The sequence below is a fragment of the Podarcis tiliguerta genome (genome assembly GCF_965153285.1).
Source record: "Podarcis tiliguerta genome assembly, chromosome: 2".
Taxonomy (NCBI): domain Eukaryota; kingdom Metazoa; phylum Chordata; class Lepidosauria; order Squamata; family Lacertidae; genus Podarcis; species Podarcis tiliguerta.
The window spans coordinates 22,049,738-22,061,783 of record NC_139535.1 but is presented as its reverse complement, the minus strand read 5'-3'; the positions used below and the strand labels follow the sequence as shown (position 1 = coordinate 22,061,783).

The 12,046-nt window shown below is 43.4% G+C and overlaps 1 protein-coding gene across 6 annotated transcripts in view; it reads left to right on the top strand.

Moving 5' to 3' along the window:
• FHIT (fragile histidine triad diadenosine triphosphatase) overlaps positions 1-12,046 on the top strand; it is a 1,035,351-nt gene that overhangs the window by 891,876 nt on the left and 131,429 nt on the right. For all 6 annotated transcript variants that reach the window (XM_083426851.1, XM_083426850.1, XM_083426849.1 and 3 more), the window contains one exon: positions 8,747-8,815. In XM_083426851.1, the coding sequence (XP_083282977.1) occupies positions 8,747-8,815 (69 nt within the window). The remainder of the gene's footprint in view (positions 1-8,746; positions 8,816-12,046) is intronic.

The following is a 12,046-nucleotide window of genomic DNA, read 5'->3' as shown; positions in this document are numbered from 1 at the left end:
CCTTTAACAGGACGATTTGATAATCCTCTTAACAATTCTCACTTTTGGGGGGGAGGGGTGGTTTTTTTTTGGGGGGGGGGAGATAATATTTCACAGAAATTTTAACTTTGTGAAACGCGCCTAAAGGGAGGCTTAAGCAATAATGCAAAGATTATGGAAATGACTCTCATTTGAGCACGACGCAAGGACCCGGCAAAAAGCCACAGACGGCTTCAGAACGGCATCACCCCCATTAGGAGCGCCGTTCAGATGTTTATTCATTGAGCGGTAAATGTTTATTGTAATGCGCTTTATTGGGACATAAATTAAAGAAGCGTGATTACGGGCAGAGAGAACGTTAGAGCAGTGTTTGTTTACCAAGGCAGAAGGTGAGGATGGGAGCAGGCTGAGAAAGGAAGAGGGTTCGGCTATTGGTACCTGTGATTTGGCAGCTGTAGGAATGAAGGGAGGAAGGCTTTGCAAAGTGATGATCTCTAGATCTCTTTATGCATTTCACCAAGACCAGCAAAATGTGGTCGTAATGATGGCCTGTAGCTGAGCACAGCCTCATCTAAGGACAGACAGATCAATCTAAATCCGTCCCCTTTCATTTTCACCGGCACTCAATCTTTGCCGGGTCCGCGACTGTATAATAAAATTTGCGTTGCGTTCTACCGGCACTCAATCATAGGTCCATTTTGTTCAGAAAGAATGGCTTAAAAGCTCGCGTTTCAACTGTACCCCTTATTATATGCATTACTGGGCATGTTTCTGTATGCATTTCCCCAATGGCTGTGTTTTCCAGGGCTTTTCAGTGTGCTTTCCCCATAATAAAAATATGCATTTGATGTGCCTTTTAACCCCAAAAGAGTGTTTTCGTGCGCTCTTTTTTTGCGCACTAAAAGTGCACTGCAAAATCCGCAGAAGTGTGGAAATTAAAGGTGGAGGCAACTCTTCCTCTTGGTTCCTCCTTTTACAATACTTGGAGTCCTTCCTTTTGTAATGCTCCCAATAGGGTCTGATTGTTATGAGGCACAATTTCCTAATAATAATAATAATAATAATAATAATAATTTTTACTTATACCCCGCCCTCCCCAGCCAAGACCGGGCTCAGGGCGGCTAACACCAAATATAAAAACAATTGATTGAAATACAGCTTAAAAAACAAGATTAAAATACAACATTAAAACATTAAAATGCAGCCTCATTTCAGTGGAACTCAATCAAAAACTTTTTGGAGGATAAAAACGTCAAGTCTTCACCAAGGCTAACTATCCATATTGGTCCTACATGGGCCAGAAAAAAGCCAGGGAAGCCCCCAAATAGGAGTTCCAAAGGAATCAAATTGAGAAAGGAAAAAAGAAAGAGGGGGCGGGAATCAAATTGATTCCAAGCCAAAGGCCGGAACAACGCTGTCTTACAGGCCCTGCAGAAAGAAATCAGATCCTGCAGGGCCCTGGTCTCATGAGACAGAGCATTCCACCAGGCCGGAGCCAGTGTTGAAAAGGCCCTGGCTCTGGTTGAGGCTAATCTGACTTCCTTAGGGCCCGGGACCACTAGGGTGTTGCTATTTATGGACCTTAAGGTCCTCTGTGGGGCATATTGGGAGAGGCAGTCCTGTAGGTATGATGGTCCTAGGCCGTGAATTAAAGGTCCTAGTGTTTCCTGTTAGCCTTGGACCCTCCTGGGGCTCAGGAAGGTGTCTGAATGTGCCAACTGCTGATGCCAGGACAGGACTAGACCCAACATAAATTCACCAGTGGACCATGGTTGACCCTCTCCCCTTCTCCCCTTCCCTGCTCTATGCTCTGTGTGTGGAGAACACTTTGCAGCTCCTTGACTTAAGCTGAACTTGTCAACATACTGTTGATGATACTTCTATATATTCTTAAGTGGGTGCAGATTAATTCCTATTAATGACCAAGATCCCTGTAGAACTGCATAAAGCCACATCCCTCATAGGGATCAAGAATCCCCTAACAGAACTGGTGGAGTCATATAATCAGGAATAGCAAATGGATGTGCTATGAGATACAGGGAGTACCAAATTACCCTATTTGTCATGTTAATATTCACGCTCTCCACCTCAAAGCATTTGTCATCCTCTCTGAAGAAGCTTCTTACTCTGTGGATTTCTCCTTTTGGTCTTGCTCCTATAAAATCCACTGCCCCAGATAATTTGGCAAAGCAAGATGGTGGTGATGGGCAAGGCTAGTCAACATTTGCTACTGAACTTCCATAGGGTGCTGTGAAAGCTCTTAGGGCTGAGGAGCGAGGCACAAATGCTTTAAATAAATAAAGGCGGGTACCTGAGCTGTATTAACTCTCACCACAGACAGACCCATAGAAATGAGGCATCTTTTATACGAGCTACCTCTTTGATGCAGGTCACTGGTAGAGCCTATGTTTTGTTTGTACCAGGTTCCATCCTAGTTTCAATACAGTGGTACCTCGGGTTAAGAACTTAATTTGTTCTGGAGGTCCGTTCTTAACCTGAAACTGTTGTTAACCTGAGGGACCACTTTAGCTAATGGGGCCTCCCGCTGCCACTGCGCTGCCGCCGCACGATTTCTGTTCTCATCCTGAAGCAAAGTTCTTAACCCGAGGTACTATTTCTGGGTTAGCAGAGTCTGTAACCTGAAGCGTATGTAACCCGAGGTACCACTGTATGGGGCAATTCTAGATAAATGATCTCAGGTTGCAAGCCTGGGCGAACTCTGTGCAGCTTGTTTGAATAGCATATATAGGCTGCATTTCTTTAGCTTTCCCTGTAAGTTGTGTTGTTTCACCACAGTACGTAATGTAGCTTTTGGCAGAAGATGAACTGCTGTGGAACGGAAACAGTGCTGCATGTGACAAATGCAGGACAGAGTGGGAAAACGATGCCTTCTTACACCCCTACCCAAGGCAGTGCGATGTAGTGGTTAGAGTGTTGGACTAAGACCTGGGAGGCCAGTCAGAAAGACCTTTTCTGCCTCAAATGAGCTATCCCTCAGACCAGACACCTCCTTCCCACTTCACAAATGGGAGAAAGAGATCCTGTGGCAACAGTCTGGAACAGAGATATATTGAAGAGGACAGCAATCTAATGTTTAATTGTTTTATCGAGGCACTATATAAAAAGGTAAAGGTACCCCTGACCATTAGGTCCAGTCATGGCCGACTCTGGGATTGCGGCGGTCATCTCGCTTTATTGGCCAAGGGAGCTGGCGTACAGCTTCCAGGTCATGTGGCCAGCATGACTAAGCCGCTTCTGGTGAACCAGAGCAGCACATGGAAACGCCGTTAACCTTCCCGCCAGAGTGGTACCTATTTATCTACTTGCACTTTGATGTGCTTTCGAGCTGCTAGGTGGGCAGGAGCAGGGACTGAGCAATGGGAGCTCACCCCGACGCGGGGATTCAAACCGCCGATCTTCTGATCAGCAAGTCCTAGGCCCTGTGGTTTAAACCACAGCATGCATATATAATCAAAGTGGGGTATTGTGAGATGCATGAGCATCACATGTTATTTGCTTCTGTGTCAGTCATTGGCTGGGAGCCCCCCCCCCCAAGTTCCTGGAGAAAGACCCTTGAATGAAAACCTATAAAAGCAGAGCAAAATTTAGTGTTGGCTGGAGAGACTGGCAATTCCTTCCTCTTTGGGCAAGGCTGTCATGCATTGAATTGGGTGTGTGTGATTATGTGCCTTTCCACAAATGGGCCTTGCTGGATGGGAAACAATTGGAACATGGATAAAGTCCCCTCCTTAATAGGTTGCCAAATGAGGAGGCAAATTATAAAGTGGCAGTAGAAAGTTTGCTTTTCCCAGATGTTTGTCTCTGCGTGGCACCCATAGCTCCACTCTGCTGCTTTCGCCCCGAGTTTCCTCCTGAAAGCAAAAGAAAAAAGGGAACCACTTGAGATGTAATTGCCTCTCGCTGCGTCCGCTTGGTTCTATTACACAAACAGTAGGGAGAATTCGGCTTATTATATACGTTCTGTTCATAACCTTAAAAAGCAAGGAACAAACAAAAGCAAACCCCAGGATCCCTGCAATCAAATACCTGCTGTTTATACTGATGGAGGGTACACTGATTCAAAAACAGATGGGGCAGGGGAATATCGCACCGAACCCCATTAGTGGTTTGAAAAGAATAGATGGATTTTGTTACACCGCACTGCATTCTATAAAAGCCTAATATGAATAGTAAAGGTGAGCAAACCATGGAAATGTCCTCGCAGGTTCTTAGTGGTCCATATGCCAAGGTAAATGTTTTGCCATATAAGCAGTAAAAATAGGCAGAATGTTTTCATTTCTCGTTTTAGTGCCACCCACGGGGAGACATCTTGAGCCAACAAAATGTTATTATTACCTGCTGCATAAATTAGTATATTCCATGCCTCTTATCTCCATAAGGTTAAGCCTAAGGCTTTTTGCAGTGTTTTTGTTGATGGCTGTATAGGCTGGATCAGGTATTGTGTGCGTGTGCGTGCACACGCATGCATGTGTGTGCTAGCGTGCGTTTTTAAAATACACATGTGCACATGAAACATTCCCCAGATGTGGTGTTGCAATACAATTACTGCAAAGAGAAAATATGATTCTTCTTGCATAAATTAGGCAAGTTAAATAAATATCTGCTAAATTTATTCTGGAGATTCTATTTTGTATAATTATTCTGTTCTTTAGGTGGAAGGCCAAAATACAATACAGAGCATTATTTGTTGTTGTTGGTTTTTTTTTTGGGGGGGGGGGCAGGAGCTTAATTCAAATTTCAATAAAATACAGGTTTATACTTATAATAAAAGACAACAGGAAGATTTTATAAAGAGCATTTTATGGTTTAGCACAGCAGCTTGTAACATTCTGAATGCTGAACAAAATTTTTCCGAAGATCCTTTAGATGAACTCAAATTGAAACCCATGATATATTAATTTTATGTAAGTAAGTAAGTATGTATATAAATAGATAAATAAATAAAATTGTCAGCTGAATGTGAAGAGAGGAACATGAACTGGAATTAGCTCCTCTCTCTTTTTTCGACAAGTTGAACTTTTTACAGTGAACTTTCTCAGTTTTCAGAGTTTATACCATCAGAATAGTTGGCGGTAGATGTGTCAGACACTCCAAGTAATGCTGCATGTTTCCTTGTGAGGAATATGGATTTGGAAGCAGGATTCACTACAGCTTCATGTGCTAGAGAGGAAGGTCCATTGAGGTCCACTCAACCTACCCACCACAATACAGGAAGGAAATAGGGCTTCTCTGTAGTTTGTCTAAAAATGGGGCAGGGAAGGGGATCAGGTGCAAACTACGGAGAATATGAGTACATAGGAGCCGTATCCAACAAAGTCATTTTGTTAGCACATAGATTTCTGCCTGCACAACAGGGTTTCCTCTCCTTCTCCTTGCCCTGTGCACCACCTGTGCCCTCTAAAATTGGTCCTGGGGGATTCCCTCACCCCCCCCCCCAAGGGTTGCAGGGAAAGGTAAAGTCCCATTGTGCAGGTAGAGTCCATTGTGCTAACATGCCGACTTCATTGAGTACAACTTTCAGGTTGAAGGCTAGATGCCAAACATCTGAGAGAGGAATATGCAGTCTGTGATAATGAGGTATGAGTAATCCATATGGCCATATTGCCATATGAGTGGAAACACATCCTCAGAAATTGCCCAGGATCTTGAGTTAAACAGTTGACAAAGTGTTGAACGTGGCATCAAATTTAAAATGGCCGACAAGATGATCTTGGAAAGTTACCTCAGGCCAAGGAATGCGAAATGGAGCTCAAATTTCCTCTTGGGAGTTTCACATGTGACTAATGTTGTGTTCCTGCATACAGTTAAGCTACTTGAATCCCTTTGACTTCAACAGCATGGCTGCCACTTAAACACTGTGCCGTGTGGCAGCCTAACTACCAGAAGAAAATGCACCATTTTGCTATGAACAGGGCAAATTGCAGACTGAGCCTTGTGGCTCTCCATGCGTCACTGAACTACAGCTTCCATTATCCTTGGCCATTTGCCATGCTAGCAGAGGCTTATGGGAGTTATAGTTCAGCGACATCCGAAGAGCACCACAAGTTAGCCACTGAAGGTTCCCTTGGAAATTTCTAATTCTGCTGGCACTTTCACACCATCTTTGTATCGTCTATTTTTCTTTAAGAAACCCTTAATTTCCTAGTAAGTGTGTAGATGAGGGCCCACTGGTACCAAAGAGTGTTTTTAAGCTTGCGTTGTGGTTTTGAGCAATATATCATCAGGGCAATGATGCTGGGATGATGTATTGCACTAATACCTCATAAGAGCACTATCGCGCTCATGATATATTAGTATAATACACTATCAGAACACTATCTCTGATGTATTACTCAAAAGAACCATTTTTAACCGAAAAGGAAGGAGAGGAGAGCATCTTAGCTCCCACCAGAAACTATGGACAGCAACAATAAAGGGGAAAAATAATAAATTGTTGGATCCTCGGCTTGTAAGGTATCTTGAAAGAGCCAGGAGAGTTGTTTAGAGCACTCGGTGCTATTCTAGCTTTAGATTCCTTCTGATGAAGTGGACTATAGTCACCCAAAACTTATGCCGTAATGAATTTGTTAGTCTTGGAGATGGCACAAGACTATTTAATTACATGTACTGTATTTCAGTTCCCTTTATTTCGTCCTATTTATGAATCACTTCCTGTAAGACACTGTGGAGCAATTTATTTATTTTGTATGCCACCTTTCATCTGAATATCAAGGGGAGGTTTGCAACAGTGTGGTGTAGTGTAGAGCCAGTGCGGTGTAGTGGTTAAGAGTGGTAGACTCGTAATCTGGTGAACCAGGTTCGTGTCCCCGCTCCTCCACATGCAGCTGCTGGGTGACCTTGGGCTGGTCACACTTTTCTGAAATCTCTCAGCCCCACTCACCTCACAAAGTGTTTGTTGTGGGGGAGGAAGGGAAAAGGAGAATGTTAGCCGCCTTGAGACTCCTTAAGGGGAGTGATAAAGTGGGATATCAAATCCAAACTCTTCAAATCCAAACATAAAAATACAAAATGAAAACACAAAATACACAACAACACAAAAACAAACCAACAACCCCCCCAAACTTATTTTAAAGGCCATAAAATGTAAATCAGCCCAAGGCCCGCTAACAGAGATAGGTTTTTGAAGAGACATGTATGGGGAGAACATTCAGTGAGCCGCTCCAGAAAAGGCCTGTTCTTGTGTTGCCACCCTCCAGATCGCTCATGGAGGAGGGCCTCAGAGAATGATCTCAGGGTCCAAGTAGATTCATATGAATACAGGTGGTGCTTGAGGTATTGCGGTCCTGAACCGTTTAAAGCTTTATAGGTCAAAACCAGCACTTTAAATTGGGCCAGGAAACTAATTAGCAGCCAGTGCAGTTGGGCCAAGATTGGTGTAATATGTTCACCGTCTTGCCTCAGTGAGTAACCTGGCTGCTGAATTCTGCTGCTGAAGTCTCCGAACCATCTTCAGAGGTTGCCTCACGTGTTACACATAGCAGTAATCTAACCTAGAGGTTACCAGAGCACAGATGGCAAAAGGTAGGTTATCCAACTCCAGATAGGGGCACAGCTGGGCCACCAGCCAAAGCTGACAGGAGGCACTCAGCACCACTGAAGCCACCTGAGCCTCAAGCAACAGCAAAGGAACAAGAAGTACCCCCAGGCTATGAAACCCCATCAAGAGCAGTCAACCTCCCATACATCCTATCTAGGAAGCCATCCACAAACAGTGTTTCAGTCTTATCTTCATTGCGCCTCAGTTTCTTGGCTCTTATCCAGTCCATTACCAAGGCAAGACAACGTTCCAGCACATCCACTGCCTCACTTGCAGTTGTAAAGGAGAAGCAGAGCTATGTGTCACCAACATATTGCTGACAACATACTCCAAACCTATGGATAAGCCCACTCTGCAGTTTCATAAAACAATTTTGTATATAAAAACAGATGAATAAAAGTTCTGCTAACTCACTCACCTCAATATTCTCCCCACTGCCTCAAACATCTGTCTTGCAGCAAATTTTTCACGAGTTTCACGCACACATGCACAGATGCACTTATTCCAAATATGCAGGAAGACCAGAATGGTCACCCCTACTGAATTTCAGATGTTGAGGGCAAATAGAGGAAGTCTTTGTCTCCCTACTTATGAATTCCCAGAAATTTTGGTTGGCTGCTATTGGAAACTGTGCTGAATGAGGTTGCTTATTTCAGCTTTTACCCTGGCGCCCTCCAGCAATTTTGGACTGCATGCTGGCTGAGCGCTGATGGGAATTGTAGTTTTCACCAGCTGAAGCGCACCAGGTTTGGAAGGGCCCATCTATTCTTAAGTTCTTAGAGCCTCCTTAAGCTCTAGTCCACCCTGTATTATATATGCTGTCCTCCTTCCTCAAATATGTTTGTAGACATCCAGGTTGAGAAATGGGTTACACTTGTCACTCTCAAAGACTTGACAGTCAGTTGCGTGATATCCTGTCATTTCAAAGAGATGCGAAAGTTAGATTGACATATAATAATTCCACAACTTCTCAACTTTCTCACTGCACTGTGGAGTTTCTCTCTCCTTTCTGATCCTTCTCTTTTCTCCCCCCTGAGGACTTCTTGCAAGGAGTTAAAGAACAGGTTCACTGCTTTCTACAGGAAAAAACTGAATGCCATGGGAGTCACTGTTTAATAAAGGAATCACAGTGAAAACATCTGTCTGTTTCGACCAGAAGCTGATGATCAACATTCATTTGTGTGTTTGATTTTGTTTCAATTTTTGCAGCATGTTCATGTTCACGTACTTCCAAGGAAGGCTGGAGACTTCAGCAGAAATGATGACATCTATCATGAGGTATGTCTGAGCTTAAATATTTGACTATTACCATTTGAATATTAAAGTGGTTGTTGTGGCCTTAACTGAATGTGAAAGGTCCCTACCAGTGCAATTTTTGAATGTACCATATTTTCATTACAAAACATGGAGGGGGTTGAGCTATTGATTTTCAAAGGTGTCTGGTTGCAACCTAGTGGCCTACATGTTGAAATGGACGCTTGTTGCTAAGTAGGAAGCACAAAGGGGAATGCAATGTTGATCCGTTGTGTTGAATTTTTTTTTTTTGGGGGGGGGGAGGGTTGAAAAAGAGGGGATTTTCATAAAGCTATTTCCTGAAATCTCTCCAACCTGTACATTTTAAATCCTAGTTTGCTCCAGCCCCCGTGTTTTCTTGTGCGGCGTGAGACTGTGGTGGAATCAGTCTTCATTTTTTCCTAGATGTGATTTTCCGTATCGTGCAGTTATTCCGATTTGGCTATGAGATCTAAGAGGGTCAGATGGGCTTTGCTTTGTTGTTGTTTAGTCGTTTAGTCGTGTCCGACTCTTCGTGACCCCATGGACCAGAGCACGCCAGGCACTCCTGTCTTCCACTGCCACCCGCAGTTTGGTCAGATTCATGTTTGTAGCTTCGAGAACACTGTCTAACCATCTCGTCCTCTGTCGTCCCCTTCTCCTTGTGCCCTCCATTTTCCCAACATCAGGGTTTTTTCCAGGGAGTCTTCTCTTCTCATGAGGTGGCCAAAGTATTGGAGCCTCAGCTTCACAATCTGACCCATACACCCACACATGTGCCATGGCTGACCTTATATCTCAAATGTTTCCTACCTATGAAGTTTCTACTGTTTGGCAATTACTCCTTTATTATAAAGCCAGCTACCCACAAAGGATTCACATTGCATATCAGAATGCCTGGCTTAGTATCTGAACAAATAAATGTTTCTTCCAAGGATATTGAAACGGATCAATCCTGGTCTACACAAAGTATAGGGAGCAACGTAAACACCATGACGATTTTGCGGTCAGAATGGATCATGGCATCAAAGAAGGCCAAGTACAAACCCAAGGCCGAATGTCATTACTATTGCTGAGCTTTCTCGCATTATACATGGAAGAAAAGCTCATCTCTTTCCAAGTATGAATTATTCAGTGTAAAACTTTTAAACCGGCAATGGTATTCAGCATGCGACGTCCTCCTCTTCCCTTCTGACATTCAGAGACACAGCAAGAAAATCACTTAGGGAAAGATATTTTGACTTAGCGATCTCATTCAGTGCATTATGCTAAATCATTTTGGCAGCACAGGAATACCTATTAGGAATCATTTTCAATTTTGGGGGGATGGAGGAAGTGGCTGGGCATAAGACTTAGCAGCTTTCCGGCTTCGATTTCAGTCAAGCTGAACTGGTGAACAGAAGCGCATTCATAAGCTGATTTCCAAACACTCCGAAAATTTCAGCTGCCGGTAACATAGCTTGCTTGAGCTTTGACTGTCACACATCGCTAGCTCTTAAGCCGACCCGCCTTTGGAAGCAGCAAAGACTGGGGGAGGGAAGCAGGAATGCAGATTCTTTCTTTTCGGCCTCCCCCAATGGGTTCTGAATACCTGAACAGTTTCTAGTTACTACTGAATCTTGGCTTTCATAATGTTACGGCTTTGTAAAAAAACACAGAGATTTGTAGACTATCAATACTAAGGCTACTGAACCTTCACTGAAGACATGCAAATATGCCCACAAGCTGTTTCTCAAATCACTTGGAGCGAAGAAAGGATAGTATCACTTTGGGAAGACTTCTTTAAGACACAGTCAATACTTTTGTTATTGTTGACGATGTTAAACAAAGGGGGATATACGGATATAACTAGCCCATTTTAAGTCACCATGCATTGTTTTCATATGGTGTTCCATAAACTCACTCGAGTGAGATCTTTGTTGAACTTCTACAGCGGACCTTGCATCTTGTTAGTTTCTCTCTGAAAAGGATATCACATCTTTTTAATTTTTTTTTAAGAAAGAAACTCGACTCAACATTTCATATCATTCTGAACAGAAGGATATATCCAATTGTGTGTCTTTCCTCATGAAAGGCTCTTTAGTCAAGGCTTCTGTGAAGAAAAGGAAGAAGAAGGTGATTTTTGTGATTCCCCCCTTTCTCCAACAGCCTGGACTTTGAATTTTTCAAGAGGCTGTGAGCACACTATACCTTTCAAGCACATTCGAAATGAATTCTTTCCCTCAAAGAATTCCGGGCACTTTACCCCTCACAGAGTTACAAATCCCAGTAACTCTTAACAAACTGCAGTAACCAAAATTCTTTGAAGGAAACAAGGCGCTTCAAATGTGCTTTATAAGTCTAGTATGTACACAACCACAGCATTCCAAAGGGTCTCCCGACCTCCTGGGGGCAGACTTTGATCAAGGAGTGCAGAGCAAAGGGAGAATCACATAAAAACTGGCTTCCTTCCTCCTTCTGGAAACTTATGCTGGATTAAAGAGCCTTCCTTGGGCAGAGGGAAACCAGTTGGATACAACCCAGAGATCTTACATAAAGTTTGTGTTAAAAGAGAGAGAGAGACAAAGTTTAGAAACCGATTTCTATGGGAAGGCATGCATACATAAATTTAAAAGAAAGCTAGATGCCTGTGGGATCCAAATAAATCTGTCCCACAATGATGTAAGCTGTTCCCACCTCAATCCAGAATTCTGTGTGGTAGTTACATCCAGGGCCATGTGCAAATGGGCCTCTTGGAAGTCTCCACCGTATCTGTGAGCAAAGAAATAGGCGGTGGGGAGGACTATTTCACTGAATTCCTCCCAACAGTTTCTCAGCGATAGGATTCCTTGTTGGTAGGGGCAGTAGCAGTTTCTTTCTTAAGTTGATGCTGTTGTTGCTACATATGTGAGAATCAGGGACTGTGCTGGCAGCCTGGCTGCCATTTTGCATTCTTCACAACATCCTGGGCTGAGTATCATTACAGGACAGCAGAGGGCAGAGGAGATGATGTGGGCCAGAGTGGAGGTGTTTGCTGCAGATAAATGGTGGAGAATATCTGGAGAAAATCCTGGCCCTTTTTTTTTTTTTTTTTTACCAAGGAGGGTGAAGAAAGAAAAGAAAATTCTCAGACATGTTCTCAGCAAACCACAGCAACTCACATCTCCAGAGGAATTATGGCTCAGCTCTACATCTTTTACTTTAGGGAACTCGCCTGCTTACTTTAGCTTTATCATCTCAATTGTGTCAAACCATTTC